The 18,839-nt window shown below is 54.0% G+C and overlaps 5 protein-coding genes across 5 annotated transcripts; 4 read left to right on the forward strand and 1 right to left on the reverse strand.

Annotated features, from left to right (window-relative positions):
* Positions 1-26: 26 nt before the first annotated feature.
* On the forward strand, positions 27-1,260 carry KVR01_001187 (uncharacterized protein; the record flags this gene model as incomplete). The annotated part of the gene is made up of 1 exon (XM_044788179.1): positions 27-1,260. The coding sequence occupies exon 1, from the start codon at positions 436-438 to the stop codon at positions 1,258-1,260; it is 825 nt and encodes a 274-aa protein (XP_044649142.1). The 5' UTR covers positions 27-435.
* Positions 1,261-1,953: 693 nt separating this feature from the next.
* KVR01_001994 (uncharacterized protein) lies at positions 1,954-3,310 on the forward strand (the record flags this gene model as incomplete). The annotated part of the gene is made up of 3 exons (XM_044784116.1): positions 1,954-2,025; positions 2,099-2,897; positions 2,973-3,310. The coding sequence occupies 3 exons, from the start codon at positions 1,954-1,956 to the stop codon at positions 3,308-3,310; spliced, it is 1,209 nt and encodes a 402-aa protein (XP_044649949.1).
* A 1,293-nt stretch (positions 3,311-4,603) lies between these two features.
* Positions 4,604-6,984, forward strand: KVR01_001086 (uncharacterized protein). Its single transcript, XM_044792066.1, has one exon. It carries the CDS (start codon positions 5,273-5,275, stop codon positions 5,645-5,647), a length of 375 nt encoding a protein of 124 aa, XP_044649041.1. The 5' UTR covers positions 4,604-5,272; the 3' UTR covers positions 5,648-6,984.
* A 1,281-nt stretch (positions 6,985-8,265) lies between these two features.
* KVR01_001337 (U6 snRNP complex subunit PRP24) lies at positions 8,266-12,908 on the forward strand. The gene is made up of 2 exons (XM_044781350.1): positions 8,266-11,047; positions 11,108-12,908. Exons 1-2 carry the CDS (start codon positions 9,337-9,339, stop codon positions 12,688-12,690), a joined length of 3,294 nt encoding a protein of 1,097 aa, XP_044649292.1. The 5' UTR covers positions 8,266-9,336; the 3' UTR covers positions 12,691-12,908.
* Positions 12,909-13,244: 336 nt separating this feature from the next.
* Positions 13,245-16,468, reverse strand: KVR01_001295 (uncharacterized protein). The gene is made up of 2 exons (XM_044787925.1): positions 15,476-16,468; positions 13,245-15,419 (listed from the first exon to the last, which is right to left on the reverse strand). The coding sequence occupies exons 1-2, from the start codon at positions 15,568-15,570 to the stop codon at positions 13,445-13,447; spliced, it is 2,070 nt and encodes a 689-aa protein (XP_044649250.1). The 5' UTR covers positions 15,571-16,468; the 3' UTR covers positions 13,245-13,444.
* Positions 16,469-18,839: the final 2,371 nt, after the last annotated feature.

Here is an 18,839-nt window from a genome sequence, read left to right on the forward strand (position 1 = left end):
GACCCGAGGACTGCCGGCTGCGGAGAGCCCCTGCCACGGCTTGTGAACAGGTGCAGGGATACTCCACACTCCGAATTGTAGATTTCTGGCCATCTAGAACATTTCGGAGACGGACATATGTCGCTGGCACTTTGAGACGGAGGAGCAACCAATTGTGCTTCTCTTTCTTATTTTTGCCCTTCCAGTCTTTCTTCAAGTCAACCTCGTCTTGCCGCATTTGAGTGACTGAGCGTCTGAAGCCCCAAGAATCTAACTCTGGAACGCCCAGTCCCCCGCAGCTCCACGAACCCACGCAGAACTCCGCCTCCACATTCATCGCAACGGCCCTCGGTCCCGGTGTCAAGACGACGACAACCACTATAACTTGACGCTGCTGTGCTCTTTGCTCTTTAGACTCAATATCCCGCGCGGTACACCACCGACAAACCAGCAGCCATGGCACTCAAGAACGTCCTTGCCGGCAAGACAGCCATCATCACAGGCGGCACGACTGGCATCGGCCGGGCCATCTGCCTCGAGTACCTCCGGCAAGGGTGCAACGTCGCAGTAAACCACCTCGACCTCGAGAAGGACAAGCCACACCTGGACTCCCTCATCGCTGAGGCGGACAAGATCAAATCCACAGCAGGAGCCGGCCAGACCGCCGGCTCCCTCGCCCACCTCGCCGGCGACGTGACGGACCCGGCCACGGGGACCAAGCTGGTGGCCTTCGCGCTGGAGACGTTCAAGACGGGGCGGCTGGACATCTGCGTCTCCAACGCGGGCATCTGCACCTTTGCCGAGTTCCTGGACCTGCCGGCGGACCTGTACTCCAAGACGGTGCGGACGAACCTGGACGGGGCCTTCTACGTGGTCCAGGCGGCGGCGCGGCAGATGGCGACGGGCCAGTCGCCGTCCGGCGGGTCGATCATCGGCATCTCGTCCATCTCGGCGCTCGTCGGGGGAGGCGGGCAGACGCACTACACGCCTACCAAGGCGGGCATCCTGTCGCTGATGCAGAGCACTGCCGTCGCGCTGGGCAAGTACGGGATCAGGTGCAACGCGCTGCTGCCCGGCACGATCCGCACGCAGCTCAACGACGAGGACCTCGCTGACGAGGCCAAGAGGACGTACATGGAGGGGAGGATACCGCTTGGCAGGACGGGGGAGACGAGGGACCTGGCGGGGCCGGCCGTGTTCCTCGCCTGTGAGGAGCTGAGCGGGTATGTCACTGGGTCGCAATTATTGGTCGATGGCGGTGCTTTTGTCAACTTTCAGTAAGCTTTGGAAGTGTCAATGGGATGTGATCAGTAAACGCCCGGTGCCCACGTAGACTGCATGTGTGTGTGTGCGCATCCAGGCCCACTGGAGCATGTCGATGTTACATGGTGTGCGCTGGCGCGTGAGCATGACTCGGGGATCCTAGAGCAAGAAAATATCGTGTTGTACCCTAATGGAAGATCGTCTTACGGAGTACTGTGCTCTCAGTAAACAATTGGGTTGAAAGCACTTGAGCCGGCCCCACAAAGATACCGCTCACTGGGATTGCAACCATTAATATTCAGAGATCCACTGATTGGTTGAGGGGAGCACGATGGTCGATCTGGCGACTTTTATTCATGCATGCAATCCGCTTTCTGCTTGCCTCAAGAACACCATTGCCCCTCTAATCCAGAGCTTATGATCGATGCTAATGTCAGAATGACAGCCTCGGACCACATCTTGTCGAGGTCTGGAGCGGGCGGTTGGGCCTCAAGATTCAGCGAGTCTGTTACTTTGCCCACAATTTTGGGCTCTGCAGTCGCACTTGTGCTCACCGTCGTCTTATATCGCCGGTTTCTTTCTCCAATCAAAGACATCCCAGGGCCTTTTTGGGCGTCCATAACTAGATTGTGGCACGTCAAGATCATCGTCGATGGAAACCAGAATGTGCGGCTGAGGGATGCCCACGAGAAATACGGGCCGTTCGTCAGAATGGCACCGAATGAAGTCTCAGTCACACACCCAGATGGGGTCAAGCATTTGTTGTTGCAAGCCCTGCCTAAGGTGAGAGACTAATGAAGTGCCTTGGGCCCCCTAAATCATCAAGTTTTCTGATGCTGACGATGGATTCGCAAAGGGTTCCTTCTACGGGATTGGTGCGATTCCGGATTGGCGATTTCAAACCCCAATATCAGCCCGCGACCCAAAGGAAAAGATGGAAAGGTCGAAAGCCTTCGCGTCTGGATACGCCCTTTCGAACGTGGTCAAGTATGAGGAAGCTCTCAGCCGTGTCGTCAGCAAGCTCTTCGGCTGGATGGATAGGTTCTCCGGGTCAGGCAAGCCCATGGATCTGGACCAATTTTTCACTTTCACGACATTTGATGTCGTTGGTGAAGTGCTGTTCAGCAAGGAGTTCGGCTTCATCGAGAAAGGCGAGGATATTGGCAACAGCATAAGCAACAATGCCGCTCTTCAGGGAATCGGCACTCCGGTCTCACAGTTCCGCTGGCTACAGCTCGTGCTGGGCAACCCACTGGTGACAATCCTCGGCTTGTCACCAGGGTCCATGTTGTTCAGGCACGCCCTCGAGACTCTGCTCGAAAGACAAAAGAACCCAGACGCCAGATTTGACGTCGTGGCACACTGGTTTAAATACCTGAACCAGCATCCCGACCGGACGAGCTTCCGCAACATCGAGGCCCAGACGACCATGAACGTTGGGGCTGGCAGCGATACTGTTTCGTGTGGCTTGCAGAGTACAATTTACCACATGATCCGTCACCCCGAGACTTGGAAGGCAGCTCGAGCTGAGATACTCGAGGCACAGGCAAAGGGGCTTTGTTTGGAAAAGGTCGTCTCTTACGCTGATGCACAGCAACTTGGTTATCTTCAGGCATGCATCAAAGAAGGCCTGCGAGTCCATAGTCCAGTCCCCAGTAAGCGCCCGTCAACAGGACTTTCACAAGCCATCTATGACACCTTGATGGGACACGAGCTAACTTTAGAACAAGTGGGTTTGCCGAGGGTTGCCCCCAAAGGTGGCATTGAGGTCGGGGGTCGTTATTTCCCAGAGGGCACAACGCTATCCATAAATCCTTGGGTATTTCATCGCAACAAAGCAATCTGGGGAGCAGATGCCAATGAGTTCAGGCCTGAGCGATGGTTAAGCCCTGATGCTGCGCGTCTAGAGAAGTTCTTCATCCCGGTGGGTCCTTCGTCAGGCATTCCTTGTGTGGCCCTGGCACTTTCTAATTTGTGTAACTCATCAGTTCGGAGCTGGCTATATGTCCTGTCCAGGACAGCACATTGCTCGTATGGAATTACTCAAGATCTGCTCCACCGTAAGTGATCCTCCCTCTGAGGAACTACACACCACTATCCACACTCCATTTCTGACCACACAATAGATCATCAGAGACTATGATCTTGATTTGGTGGATCCCTCCAAAGAGTGGAAATGGAAGGCATACTTCACAATGGTGCCGACGACCTGGCCGGTCTACATTTCAAAGCGACCAGAACAGAAAAATCAGGAGATGTGACTTGTAAGACGGTGAAGAGCCGGACTGCCCTATGGCCATGGTCTTTTGGAGGCTCTGTATCGGGTGTTTGGAACCGTTTCCTCGAGCCCCCCTCTCGCCTGATCTCGATGGCCTCCTCCGACTGGAGCGACCTAGAGGCTTCGCCTTCGCATCCTACATATGTACCCCCGACCATGAGGGGTATTTTTTACTGAGTCTGAAGGTCGCTGTTCCGCCTATCGGTCCCAATTCACGAGTCGCTGCAAGCTTGTGTCTCCAGAAGCAGCCCATCCTAGGCTTTAGCGAAAGCGCCCATGAGGTTGAGCTGGTGCACGGTCTTGACATTGTTGTCCCTTCTTGACGACGCAAAGTGCGTCCACCCAGACATACTGCTCAACTAGTGCTAGAGTCAGACCCGTCGCATGCGAGACAATTGGTGCCACTTCTAATATATCCTCCGTGGCAGACGCCCCGGGAATTCGCAAATGTGGGAGGTGGGTTGACGAGCTACTTGATTCTGGTGCCTATAGGTAAAATTACACACTTGAGCAACCCGAAGCGACTGGAGCTTATTGTGACTCCTAGGCTAATTCGTCCGAGTGCGTATGCGGCTCACGACTGTCTGGCTCTAGCTAGGTTCTCGAAACGCACACTGTCCCCCTGACGCTTGTATATGCTTTGCAACCCGTGATCGCTGGCAATAGTGGAGCTCTGCAGGCGGTACGGTGTGATTGCGCTGAGATCGATGGCGGCAGATTCAGGGCACCGGGGGCGGAAACCTTGGAAGAGCGACGTCGTTGCTGGCTGTCACAATTTTGATGCTTGTTGAGACCTCATGCCTCGGAAAGAAGAGCAAGTGGAATTCCAACGTATTCTGTGAAGCATCGTGGCTCTCACTCGGTATTCAGTGTTGTGCGCATGAGAACTTTCCCGTCCTCTGAAGTCCTTCTGCGTGCTAATTCTGAGTCACACGGTGATAGCACTTTCACATAATAGTGCTTGACGGCGTCAGAATAGGTAGGTCATGTCTTGCAATAGCCCCAACCTGGACGGCACCGGCGCAGATGGATGCGACCAACGCTTAGACTTATGGCGCGAGATGATGGCCTTTGGGAGAAGACTGATTCGAAGAAGTAGATTGAAACGCCACTATCACAAGCCCTGTGCAGCGAAACTCACAAACCTGGGGTATGGTTGTCTAGAAGTGTATTACCTCTTCTCCTCGTAGGGTCCTCATTGTGGTTCCGGCTTAGAAGAGGAACCTGAAGGAAAGAAATACTGTACACTGACAAACCAAGAACTGTAATAACAACTAGAACATTTGGAATTTGTGCTTATTGTCTCGAAAAGAGTGCCTCGCACGCTGAGAGGGAACAAAGTAGGATGCATAAATCAATGAGATCTACTTATAACCAGACTCACAGGCCTTATACAGTTACCCATGGCCATCAAATCGCGCCCACAAGTGCACCTGATAGAAGTAGATCGAGAGTATGCCGTTCAATCCGAGGCAAGCGCAGTCCCCTGCAATCGAAGAGATATAAGGTCCTGAAGGATGACGACGCTCCTCCATGACGAAGTATAACAGCAGCTCTCAGGAATTTGCAGTTCACTTAAAATGGGCGGCATGCGTTCAACAGAATCGCCATAGCCCTGGAAACGGCCACTGGATCTGATATCGGCCTGCGAGCGGCCTGGGGGTCGAGGGCGGAAGTAGCTGGCTCACAAGCATCAAACCATTTGTCCCAGACGAGTGACCTAATACGAGACCTGCAGGGCACAACAAGGCAATGCAGAATGTACACTGCTCAAACCACCAATCTCAGGTCACCATGTTCAGTCAGGTGTCGATATCGGGGCTTCACACGAGGCACGCAGCTCCGAAGCGCCGAGCGACGGACATGCGCGCAAGGCACACCAGCTCACCTTGCGCACCAACCCTTGTAACAGCTCCACAGCGAGTGAGGGAAGAAGCTGTCCAGCAAATCAGGCTTGCAGTCTCTTCCAAGAACTGGGGGAATAACAGCCTCGACAAGGCGGGCGTGCAGGCGGGAGATGAACGGGATGCCTATGCCAGAATGGAAGACAGATCGACAACGCAGGCCCTCGAGGGTGCAGAAAATGATCCCTACATCCCGCCTTACCATGCAGATATTATCGGGTGATAGCTGTCATGCGAGGGGCTTGCACATTAGAAGTGTGCTGAGGATCAGTACTGCTTGGAGTCGCTGATTAGCTCTTTGATGGGAGACGACTGGAGGGTCTGCGAAGTGCTGTTGATGAAATTTTGCAGATCGAAGATCATGTCCAGCATGTCCAGCATGGCCAAAGATGGAGTGACGGGTGTGCGAGCCGATGCAGAACTCATGCAGAATTTCTGGATCATGGCGTGTTGCATTCCGCAGCGGCGGTCCAGACGCAGCGACAAAACGTCATCCCGAGCAATAAGCTTCTCTGTGGGCTAAAATGGTGTGCCGCGATACTCCGTACAGACAGGACATCCGGAGCAGATTCGAGGGGTGGGTGGGCTCCATACATCTAGGTGAGGCCAGGCAGGGCCAGGTCGGCAGGTCGGGCCCCGCCCGAAACGGTTCGAAAGGGCCCAGAATGTGGTTGGTCGGGTCACGTACGAGAGACCGAGAGACAATTCGGGATCTCAAAAGGGGGTTTGATGCAATATAGTGCGGTCTCGGGTTTTGGCCTCCCACGGTTTTGCTCCCCTTGGTCTTGGTCTTCGGCTGGTGGCCGCGTGCGATCCGGGGCCCTGGAAAGGGAAACCCCACCCTGCCCAGCGGGCTGTACGTCTCGTTCTCGTCTCTGCGCAGGCCGGAAGAAGTTTGGGCTGGGTCCACGTCCCCACGTCGGCGGGTGCTAAGATTCAATAGACTTGGGACTTTGGACTCGGGTGGTTTTCTGCCATGCAGCACGTCCGCCCAGAGAAGAGTCGATCCAGGCAGTCAGCCAGTGAAGGGCTGGGGAAAATGGACTCGCTGGGTCGGGTAGGACGGCATGTTCCCACGGCGCTGCACTTGTGGCTGCCAAGAGCAGTTTACGGGAATAGCGGGTTCAGAGGAGGACGGCAAGATGGTTAGAGCACACAAGGCGTTTTCGGTCAGTATGCAGCGTAGCCTAGGGTCAAAGGAGAGGCAAGGAAGGTAACGTGCCATTCCTATTACATGACAGCCAGCGTCAGTCAAGTCAGCCAGAGTCCAGAATCCAGAGTCGAGACTGACTGGAAGACAGACTGGAAGACAGACTGGAAGACAGACTGCCAGACAGACTGCCAGACTGTGTTGCTCGGTGGCTGCGGTGGCTTGCATTCGCGACTTGTGAGGTGCCTGCCAAATGGCCGGTCGACGTTGAGGGTCGGTGGACTCTGCCGAGTGGGCATTGGGCATTGGGCATTGGGACTTGGGGGGCCAGCGACAAGGAGCAGGCAGGGCCTGGAATCGCCGGCTGGCTAATTATGGTTGCGGAGACTGATCAAGAGTCGATGAACGGCGCGAGGGAGAGGGGCCCGCTAGGAGGGAAGGGTCCTTCCCTGGGGGGGTAATCTATGACGTAACGCTGACGGGCAATTGGCTCAAGCGCATTGCTTGTCGTGGGTACGGAGAACGGGGTACGGCTCGACAAGTACCCAGGTACCGCGTTCGCAGAAAAAGACGGAAAGCCCTGAGTGCGCCCGTTGCTGCCATGCTGATTGAAGCTGATTGAAGGGACCACTATCCAAAGGGCTGGATTAGAGTTTAGAGGCCGTTTTCAGATCGGCCTGCCGCCCGGACTCGTTCAATATTGCCATGACGATGCCGCGAGATATGGTGTGGTGCATTGCGGTACGGCTCAAGCACGATGGTTTACCACAGCACCACGGCGCAACAGGGACAGGGCCAGGGCCAGTGCAGGCCAGTGCAGGCCAATGCAGGCCAGTGCAGACCCGGGAAGATGTTTACACGACCACACGTGTATTCCCGTGGACGTTGCCCATTATCTATTCTCCCCCATACTCGCGCGAGTCAATGCACGCAGCCTGGCAGGCTCGCAGGCTGGCAGAGCAGCCAGTGTGCAGCAGGCAGAGCATGCAAGCTGCAGCAGCTGCCGCGAGCCGCAGGACCGCCAGGCTGGCCGTGACCTTCCAAGGTTCCCGTGCTGGCACCCGCAGTGGCACTCGCAGCCGAGCCTTACAAGGTTGGTCTGACGTGCAAGGGCCCAAGCGAGCGAGCCGAAGAGCTCGGTTGGTCCCTGGTCCCATCTTCCACCAGAGTCCCTCGACTTTCGTGAAGCTGTCGTGTCCAGTCATGTCTGTGTTGTTCGCCCAAGACGAGTCGATGAAACTGGGACGGCTGCAGCTGGATGGAAACGGATATCATAACCACCACCACCACCCCACCCCTCCCTGCCTTCTACGACAGGACCTAGGTAAATACCTATGCACCGTACCCTAGGCACCAAGATAGTCACTGTAGCGGGCTAGATGTTATAGCAGGCGGCCCGGTAATGGTAGACTCGGTACCTAGGTAGGTACTTAGCTAGGCACCTGCCAGCCGACCCAGGGACTAAGTAGTGTACCGTACATACCTACCTCGGTAGGTGTATGCCTTGCTGTACTCCGTAGGTAGTGATCAGCGGCAACACAGTACCTCGGTACGTACCGCCGACCTGAGACCTGTACCAAGACGCAGCCTGGCGCGGCGTGCAGCATGCTTACCTTATTAGCGGATATTTGATACTGTGTGCACAGTACTGTGGGCCTTGTTCTGCTCCCCGACATCTCTCTCCGTCTCTCATCAGACATTTGGCCTCTAACTGCAGTCCCGGGTTAACTGACGGGCAGGCAGGCAGGCAGGCAAGGTACAGGCAGGCAGTACTTGCGCTATCCTCCTGCACCGCGTGGCTCTGCACAGCTCAGCACAGCTCAGCACAGCACCAGCGATACTTACTGACTGCCTGACTGACTGCAAGCGGCACACGCTCATCACTCGTCACTCGTCACCCGTCACCCATCTTCACTCAACACTCGTCTCACCACCTGGGTCACCCATTCTGTCGCAGTTGCTACTGCCATTGCCCTTGCCGTTGCGTTACATTTGCGGTCGGCCGGTGTCGTCTGGTGGCAGCCCTCCGTACTCTGCGCTCGGTACTCTGTCTGCACTCCGTACTCCGTACTCCGTACTCGTCTACCTAAGTACCCTTCCTCTCCCGTGCCTGCGCTTGCGCCTGCGCCTGCACCAGCACCAGCACCAGCACCTGCACCTGCACCAAATTTTTCTCGTCTGTTCTAGGACTGCGTCCCACCTTTTCCCACCTTTGGCTCCCAAAATCCACGTTCACCTTGTCCCGTAGGCTCCATTATCAGATGGTGCGATTTCTTCATCTTCCCCCATCTCTATTTTCCTGTCGTGACGTGGACGAGGAGGAAGACTGGCCGCCTGACACCGACGACTCTGACTCCCGCGCCCGCGACCGCGACCACCACCACCACCACCGTCGCCTGCACCACCCTCACAACCACAACCACCAGGTCGCAACCGCCCGCCTCCAGTCCTAACGAGGTACTGCGTGCAACCTCTCGTTGTTTGCGCCTCGCAGCGCCCTTGGCCAAGTGGGACTTCACAGTACACGACGAGAAGTCTCATCCCACTCCTTGCAGCACAACCACCCATCGCCCCCGGTCGCAATTCCGTCCCCTCCCTCCCTGCCTCGCCCGTCCCGTCCCGTCACGTCACGGCACGGCAGCTTGTCGTCACCCCGAGGCCGGGTCACCTCGCAAACCAACCACGCCCACACGCACACCTCTGCGCCCCCCCCCCTCCTGCTCGCTGCACCGCCGACCTCTCAACCACCCAGAGCCGCCGCCATGGCTAACGGGCCTCATGCACAGCCAGTCGGCGAGGACGCCTGGCTCGCATTGATCGAAGAGGAGTCGCGCGCCAAGGCAAGAGACATCTCCAATCGCGTCGACATCCTCGAGCGCTACAAACAGGCGGTCAATGCCGAGTATGGCAGCCTCAGGATATGGATCGCGTATTGCGACTACTTCTGGTCGCTCTATGTCGAGTGCAATTCCTACGCCAACAACGGCTACCGCCTGTCGCATGAAGAGAAGCTCATTGGTCGTGAGATATTCTCCCTCGACGCCGCGCTGTCGCTATGGCAGCAGGGCTACGAGTCCGTCAGGTATCGGCTGAGCGACAGCCACGAACTCTGGAATCGATGGGTTGCATTGGAGATGGAGCTGCTGTCGAGTACTCGGACTAACCAAGGAGTGCAACGCATCACGCATCTCTTCAAGAACCGGCTGCAGACACCCCACAAGACCTGGGACGACACCTCGCAGATGTTCTCTACCTTTCTCTCCGAATACAACAGGGCAGAGTACGAAAGCACAATGCAGGACATTTCCAGTAGCACCCAAGAGACGAGGAAGATCTGGGACGACCGAGAGACGTTCGAGATCAAGTTGAACAGGGCAAGGGCCGATGGGAAACTCGACGAGGAAAAGACCGTCATGCGAGAGTACCTGGGCTGGGAGATGAGACAGAATAGAAGCAAAGATGCCTTTCACCAGGGACTGCTGGTTGAGATCTGCCTAGGCCTTTACTCGCGTGCTCTGACTGGCATCTTCTCTAGAGACGACGGCATTTGGACCGATTACGTCGTCTGGGTCTCATCTCTGCACACTGTCTTCAGTGCCGACCGGTCCCAGGCGAACGACATGTTGCGTATCCTGCCCAACCTCTTGAACACGCTCCAGCGCGCAGTCTCTCACTGCCCCTGGGCCGGCACATTGTGGGCGCGCTACATCCTCAGCGCCGAGGAGGCCGGACTCTCGTACGACCGCGTCGAACAAATAAAGCACGCTGCCACCTCCAGCTCTCAGCTCGACCGAGACGGCATGGCTAGCGTCATCGACCTGTATGCAGCCTGGTGTGGCTTCTTGAAGCGCCGGGCCATGAATCCGAACGCGACAGACGAGGACGCGGACGTGGCCGAGATTGGGTTGACCGCCGCCTTGGAGGACGTGCAAGTGTGGGGAAAGCGGCTGTACGACAACGAGTATAAAGGCGACCCGAACTTCCGCCTGGAGCGCATCCTCGTCCAATACTTGACCGAGAAGAAGGTCACGGTCGACGAGGCGCGCAACTACTGGAACCAGCTGGCCAAGAAGAGCATCTATGCCGACAGCTACAACTTCTGGCTGACCTTTTACATGTGGGAGATGTCCATCTTCCAGACACACAAGGCGATGAACGGTCGGAGCCCAACGCCTGCTTCGTTGGCGTCACGAGGCTCCCGGATCCCGACATTGGCAACAAGCATACTGGCCCGCGCGGTGCAGCGGCGCACACTGGACTGGCCGGAGAAGCTCATGGAAATATACGTGCAGCACTGTAACGACTACGAGCCGCCCGAAGCCGTTCGCCGCGCCAACGATACCGTGCACAAGGGGTTAAAGGCTGTCGCCGAGCGGAGACAGGAGGAACAAGCGGCAGCCTACTCTGCGCAGATGGCACAGTACCAAGAACAGGCGCAGGCATCATCAGCTGTTGCTGACCAGTCAATGCAAGGTCCGGACGAAACATCTTCCAAGAAGAGGTCCAGAGATGACGGTGCTGACGAAACGTCAGAGATCTCGAGCAAACGGGTCAAACAGCAAGACGCGGAAGCCGAACAGCAACGCTTGAAACGCGACCGCGAGAACACGTCGGTCTTTGTGACCAATTTGCCCCCTCCCCCGGAGGGAACTCAGACCAAGGTCAGGCAATACTTCCGCGAGTACGGGCACATCAACAACATTGTCTTCAAGACCGAGGCCAGCGGCCAATCAGCTGTGGCTCTCATCGAGTTCGCAACTCCGGAGGAGCTGCAATCCGCGCTGCTTCGGGACGGGAAGTATTTTGGCCAGCAGCAAATCACGGTGCTTCCTGCGACAGGGACCACCCTGTACGTCACGAATTACCCCCCGCTCGCCGATGATTCGTTTATCCGAAACCTATTTAAAGATTGCGGCGAGATCTTCTCGATAAGGTGGCCAAGCCTGCAAGCCAATAGCCATCGCCGATTCTGCTACGCGACATTTCGCGATGCAGAGGGGGCGGCGAAAGCAACCAGACTCGACGGGAAGCTTCTGGAGGGCAAGTACAAGCTCGTGGCCAAGTACTCGGACCCCCAAAACAAGAAGAATCGGGAAGGTCCTCAAGAAGAGGGACGTGAAGTCCATGTCACCAATGTCCCTGAGCAGGTGACAGAGGCAGAACTGAAGACCATGTTTGAGAAATATGGCACTGTCCAGCGTGTTCGCATTCTAGTCACCAAGACCGGCCACAGTCGTGGTTCCGCCTTTGTGGTATTCCAGACAAAAGAGCAGGCCCAGGAGGCTGTTGCGGAGCTGAACCAGACAAAGCTCAGAAACAACATCCTCAAGGTGGAGAAATCTGTTGCCAAGAACTTCAAGCCTGTGTCTAGAGCTGGGCCTTCAATGTCGCCCTCGCCGGGCCCAAGCGGTGCGAAGGACACCGAGGGTGACAATGCCATGCTAGACTACGACGATGAAAAGTCCAAACCCAAGGAGTCCAAGGAGGCGGGACGGACGTTCGCGCTCATGGGCTTGCCCGACACAATGAATGACGCCCGCGTCCAGGCCCTTGTGGAAGCACACGGCCAGCTTGCCAAGCTCACGCTTCGCCATGATCACGGTGGCGCCATCCTTGAATTCGTCGATGCAGCTGCGGCGGGAAAGGCTCAACTGTCTCTGGATGGAATTGAGGTCGAAGACCGGAAGCTCAAGACTGGATCCGTGTCCGAGCTCTTTCAGGAGAAGGGCGAAGTCAGGATCGACCGTGTCGACCAGAAGCCGGCTGCACCGGCTCCTGCTCAGAACAGTAAGAGCAAGGTTTCCAGTGCGATGATGCCACCTCCGTCGACCATGATACGTCGACCGGTGCTGGGGTCCAAGGGGCAGAAACGCGGCCTTGGATTCAGCGGCGTCATCAACAAGGAGCAGAAAGCAGAGCCATCGTCGTCAGCTCCCACGACCAACGGAGAAAACGGCGTCGCATCTGGCACATCTAGCGGCGGAATGAAGAGCAACGCTGATTTCCGGACGCTTTTACTGGGCAGTGGACCCAAAAAGGATGACGGGGCACCATCGAATGCAGACACAAAAGCTGTCGATAATGGAGGAGTTGACGCAGATGGGAAAGACAACTAGCGGTTGTGGTGTGAATGATGCTCTACATATTTTTATGCCTTTGTACGATAACTAAGCTACGGTTTGAAGGGCCGCGTCGCGGCCACCGCCAGTGTCCCTATCAGTTGAAGGGGGTGGGGCCCAGAGCCAAATCGACGATGGCAGAGTGGGAGGGTGTTTCTTATTGCTTATACCCCGAGCTGAAGAAGAATTGAAAATCGAACCAAATTAGCTGTCAACAACCCGATGTACCGGGCCCAATTGAATGAAGCCCGTCGTTGGGGTCCATTGATCTTACAGACGGTGCGTGTCCTGGCATCGCCCGCTGCTTGTAAACGGACATGTTGGAGGCGTCGTGGAAGTCACGCAGAGATGTGTCAGCACGCCCATGATCATCATTCACGGAGAACGCCAAAAGAAAAGGTGCTGCGTAAATCACGTTTTATGGGGCAAGCAAGCCAGGACATGCCAGCCAGGGAGATATCTTGCGTGCATGACTGGGCAACTTTCTGCCCCTTGTGATATCCGTCTTTGGTGATCCTTGCACGGGACTGTGGGTTGAGCATACGTAGAGCTGATCAATGACAAAATTTGGCATTACCTATACTATTAATAACCCACGACTGAAAACTCAGTCCTCGTCCTATTACGACTTGCTCCTTGAACTGACTTTTGTTTCGAGCGAGCATTAACTCGTTGCTAATCATCACCCTTATGTGAGATGGGATGCCTGTCCTCTTGTAGGTGGAAGCGCCCGCTCGCACCGTCAGCCTCATCATTCCCTCCATGAAACACACGGCAGGACCAGGGGCTTCGGGGCCAGCCCGTCGTGCCCGACGTCAGGAGGCCCGACCTCCTCCATCCCCGCCTCGTCTTCGTAGTCGTGCTGCCCCCCGGACACGCCTGCCATGAGTACGTTCCACTCACCCGCGTCGAGCATCATCCCGGCGGTGGCCCTTGCCCTCCTGGGGTCTTCGATGACAACCTCGCCGTGGCCCCAGCCGTGCTCTTCCTCGGTTGCCACGGGATATCCGTAGACTGCCATATGGGTCGTCTGTATCGCGCCTGGGTCCTCCTGCCCGTGATGTTGTTCGGTGTAGCCCCCCCGCGCCGCGGGTTCCACGCTCGCTGATGCTGCCCGTGGTCGCCCGCGCATCTCAACGTCGCCCGCCGCGAGCTCGGCCACCGCGGGGCTCCCGGGCTGCCGCCGTGGCAGCCCGGGCCTGCCGCCCGGGTGGCACTTCTTCTCGTGGCCGTGGAGGTTGTCCATGCGGTTGTAGCTGTGCCGGCAGCCGGGCTGGGCGCACCGGAAGCGCGCGTCGCCGTGCCTGGACGCCAGGTGCCGCTTGAGGTGCTGCTTGCGGTTCTTGGGTATGCCGCCGAACCGCTGCCGGCAGAGCGTGCACTCCTCGTACTCCTGCTGGGCGGCACCGGGGCCGGCCTGCTGTTTCCGCTCCCTGGCGCCGCGCCTGGCTGGGTGCTGCTGTCTACGGGGGGCACTGGCAGAGTGCTCGTGGCGCCCGTCCTCCGACACGCTCACTGTGATGCTGTCTTGTGCCCCGGCGTCGAAACTCGATTGCCTCTGGACCGGGAGTCTGGCTCCCGTGTCCTCTTGGCTGGTAGGAGGTTCTGAGAAACTCTGTGCGGCGAATTCGGCAGGGACGTCGTCTATTGCCTGACGTTGCTGGTGCTCGAACGGAGGCGGTCCTGGGATATCGACTGAACAGTCGAGTTGCCCGGACCACGTGTCCTCCTTGTGCATGTGCGGATAGTGCGTGCGAGAGGCTGGGAAAGATCTGGAGAACATGGATGCACTCTTTTCTGAAGCGCTATCATACTGAGAAGATGTAGTGGGATTCGGCACGGAGGGCAGAAACGCCAAGTTGACCTGTGCGTCTTGTGCCCACAGGGCGTCATCTGCCTCAATGTCTCCGGGAGACTCTATGAAACTCGACTCTTGAATGTATTGAACCGGAGGAATTCCGAGCCGCAGGCTGTCTGTGACGTTGTCTTGGGGCTGATATCCATCCGCTGTGGTTTGAGCAGATACTATGTAGGGGGGTGGTGGCTGCCCGAGTGCACGCGTGACGACCTTTGCGTCCCCGTAGGCGACCGAGTTCTGCGAAAGTTCACTCCAGGAGTTGTCTCTCGTTGATGGTGGCGTTGGGAGAGGCCGAGTCATCTCGTAATTCCTCGGCTGTGGGGGCAAGGGGAGGTTGTTGACGGCTGCGTCTAACTCAAGAGCAGCGTTCTGGGAGGCGATCTCCTGCGGGACAAAGCTGGTACGGTCTTCCATCTCCGGCAGCCACATGCTCTCGACACCGTGGCTCTCCTTCGTTGACAGAACCGCGAAGTCGTCGTTCGCTGCAGTCTTGCCTTTCTTGTTCGCAGAAGGGCCTCCTCCGCTAGCGTGGCTGCCACGCTTCCCCTTCGAGAGCTTCCTTAACAGCTCAACTGGACTCTTGAGAGTGTTGCACATGGTATGCCATTTCTTGAATTCGTGGCACTTGTGGCATGTCCAGCACTGGACCTCCCCCTTGCAAGCTTCCGCACATCGTGTGACGTGATAGATTTGCTCCATTGGCGTTTTAGAGACATGGAAGCACTTCAGCATTGGGCACCCAGCACGACGGTCCGTGTTAGAGTATGTCGAGTTGAGATCATTCCCAGAGACTTCGATAATTTCTAGGACCGTTGCCAGGACAGCGCGGGCAGTTGTCGAGTCTTGGAAGGAATCTTGGAAGTGGTTCCTTTCATTTGAAATGTTAGACCAAGTACTCTGTCAAGGGAATGGATCTCAACTGACGGGAATGGAGTTCTCGGTGCATGGCTGTTGCTGCCGGCAATGTTGACCCTTTGCTGGTCAGGAGTCACCTGCTCCTGGATGTGTCGGCTGTCCATGGTGAGCAAGAGTTGCTTCGATCAGTAAATGGATCGATACACGTCTTCGAAATCTTGTTGGTATATTCGATCTATAGAGCCACTGTCTAAGGAAAGAGAACCTCAAATTGAGGGCGACATGAGCGTGTTTTGAGCATGGCCGGTGCTGGTACACCTCAGTGTAGAATTACGTCTGGCTCCCCCGAAGATGGGAGAACGCGCGTCATGAGCTTCGAAAGGGGCCCTCGTACAACATGGAGCGCTGCGATTCAAACCCTACGCCGCTGTAGGGAGACGGACATGCTCACCCCATCGTAACAACCCAACGACCCGTGGACCATTTGGCCCATGTGTTGGGCGAGGCTGGCCTGAACGCAACTGTGGGGTGGCAAATTGTATGGCTGCCATTTGTTCTCTCGACGTTGCTTTTTCTTTTCTCAGTTCAGGCAAATTTAGGCCAGCCCGTGGTGGCCTCAGTCTTTCATTCGCCCACCCCGTAAGGCAACAAACAAGGCGACGACAAGTGTTCCAGTGACTGTTCCGGCAACCTCGGTCAGCTTGCGATTCACGCACATTGTTTACCCCGCCCTTTTTCCACTTCGATTACTTGCACCCTAGCAGGTTATCTTGGTCGGTCTAGCTTGGCAAGGGTGAGGGTCTGGTAGGGGAGTCGTTCGTGTTCGAAGGGTGCCGTGCCATGGCGGTAGGGAGACGGCACTTGAGTGCAGGCGAGGCCTCCGTCGAGGTGAGTGTCCCCCGGTGGTGAAAGTGAGGCTGCAGGGCTCATGGCGCTTTATTGTTTTTGGGTAAGGGTAGGAAATGTAAAAATTCGCCAGGGTGAAAAAGAGACTGGCACATCATTTTCAGTTGATGCTTGTCCTTCGACCGGACAAACATCACCGAAAGAATTCGCAAGGACGCGCAACACATGGAGGAAAATTCTGAGCTGATGCACCTCCCTCTATATATTTTGCACTGCTCCTGCACTGCCACCGTAGAATCGATCACATTCCCAGCAATATCGATGCAGGTCTTTCAGCTCGTGGGGGCTGTGTTGGAGAGGAGCTCACAAACCGAACAAGGACCTGCCGCGAGTGTCATAGTGTATCTCCTACGGAACAGACCCCAGCCATCCAAAATTGGGGGGGTGTCAACTCGGGCGGCATTTGCGGTAAAAATGAGGCGTGCGAACCAACTATTTCACCCTTTGGCGACAGGCTTCAAGATGGGGGCTGCCACTAATGCACGTAAGCAGCCTCACATGGTCTCTTGCCTTAATCCGTGGGTGAAGGGGTTGTCTGTCCGCATGAATCCTGCATGGTCCGCGTGGGATTATAGGATATGATAAGGTCTTCCTAGATTTCGCTTCTTGACCATGGTGCGGTTGAGTGGATATTAAGACCGTGGTATTTTCTTTGACAGTTGCAACTATGCTGAAGTACATGCCCTCCACCTTAAAAGACCCTGGGTACCCAATTAATTCATAACCAATTGATTCATAGACTCACTGCATTTCAATTTCTTTTATAAATTCCTCAGTGATAATATCGTTCAATTGCATAGCACTGATCATAATACTTTGAAGTGTGGAGGCACATTATATTTATAGGTAAATGTCCAACTATCCACACTACGTGACCGGATAAGTACTAAAATCCATCCTTGATACTAAATGAGCACCGTTCTACAACTTAACATTATCCTAAAACAACCAATCAGCTTCAATAAATCGGGCACAACCTCTTGAAACAAAGGAAGGTAATATCTGACCGTTGGAGCCCGTAGTCTAACCAAGCACAAGGGATGACACCTCGTGTCTGCGACGCCTTGTAAGCGGGCAGATATCGCTCTGTTGTCACATATAGATTAAGAACATTCTAGTAGAATCAGAATACCATATTCTGTCTTTAGACGCAAGTAGTTAATGTAAGTCAACGACCCAGTCCACGCACCACCCCCTTGCCGCACACACATTTCACACCAAAAAGCCCGATTTTAAGCCCTCTCTAATTTATTCTAAAAAAATACTATATATAGGAAAAAAATTTATTAAATTCCTTTTTCTTTATTCTATATAATAATAAAATTTAAATAATTCTAGTTTAATCCTAATATAGTTAGATAACTATAAATAAATATTTTCTACTTTTTATATATTATATTAATATTATAATTTTAAGGTTAATTAGTAATAAATTTAATTACTTTATTTTATTAAAAAAAGTAATTAATATTAATAAATATTTATAAAGAGTTTCTATTTTTAAAACTTTTCTTTAATTAATTATTTAAGTTTTAAAATAAGTGGAGTAAATATAATAGAGAAAAAGCCCCACATATTATTAAAACTTAAATAATTAATTAAAGAAAATTTTAAAATAGAAACTCTTTTATAAATACTTATTAATATTAACTACTCTTTTTAATAAAATAAAGTAATTAAATTTATTATTAATTAACCTTAAAATTATAATATTAATATAGTATATAAAAAATAGAAAATATCTATTTATAATTATTTAACTATATTAAGATTAGGTTAAAATTATTTAAATTTTATTATTATATAGAATAAAAAAGAGGAATTTAAAGAATATTTTACTTCTCTTATAAAAGTTTAATAGAATTAAATAGGATAGGTGAAAAATCACTGTTTTTAGTGGGAAATGCGTGTGCGGCAAGGGGGTGGTGCGTGGACTGGGTCGTTGACTTATAAAACGTCTGCGGCGCCTTCATATAGTGGTGGACGCTGTTTTTTTTTCAGACCCGTTATTTGAATAAAACTTTTTATTCAAATTAGTAAATTATGTGTATAAATGCTAGTGTTCCACAGTTGCATCTGTACTGATCACCTATTTTTGTCGAAGTTGCTTTGACAACTCAATGTGGCTGCGAGTAGAGCGTTGTTGTCCATCACATGGCTTCGAGCGAAACTCTTAACATGGTGATTGATGCAAATGCCAAATCCCAAGGGTGGCCACGAACGTCGGCCAAAATGATTCACGGTTGCCGGTTGCCTGCCACCGGAATGTTTCTTGTACTAAGACGTACAATAAGCACTTGCAAAGATAGGATACATACGCTGAAACGCAAGTATCACGCATATTAAATTGAGAATATTTGCAAAAAAAGAGGGCATGCTGACCGTGGTCCGTCTTGCACCCTTTCAAGGTTCAGAACCGACGAGGGAGACACTGTCACCCTAACCTAAGGGTTCATAGCACCCGAGGGAAAAGGGTTTCTCGCCTGAATGCCACCTCTAAATGCAGAATGAATTTAAAATTAATTCT

Source organism: Diaporthe batatas (assembly GCF_019321695.1).
Source record: "Diaporthe batatas strain CRI 302-4 chromosome Unknown Contig00002, whole genome shotgun sequence".
Classification (NCBI taxonomy): domain Eukaryota; kingdom Fungi; phylum Ascomycota; class Sordariomycetes; order Diaporthales; family Diaporthaceae; genus Diaporthe; species Diaporthe batatas.

Bases quoted from the DNA above. Each gene is read 5' to 3' on its own strand.
- KVR01_001337 (XM_044781350.1), top strand. From the start codon at position 9,337: ATGGCTAACGGGCCTCATGCACAGCCAGTCGGCGAGGACGCCTGGCTC. The intron at 11,048-11,107 runs GTCCGGACGAAA...ACGAAACGTCAG, and splicing joins TGCTGACCAGTCAATGCAAG to AGATCTCGAGCAAACGGGTC.
- KVR01_001295 (XM_044787925.1), bottom strand. From the start codon at position 15,570: ATGGACAGCCGACACATCCAGGAGCAGGTGACTCCTGACCAGCAAAGG. The intron at 15,420-15,475 runs GTCAGTTGAGAT...TTCAAATGAAAG, and splicing joins GCACCGAGAACTCCATTCCC to GAACCACTTCCAAGATTCCT.
- KVR01_001086 (XM_044792066.1), top strand. From the start codon at position 5,273: ATGCAGAATGTACACTGCTCAAACCACCAATCTCAGGTCACCATGTTC.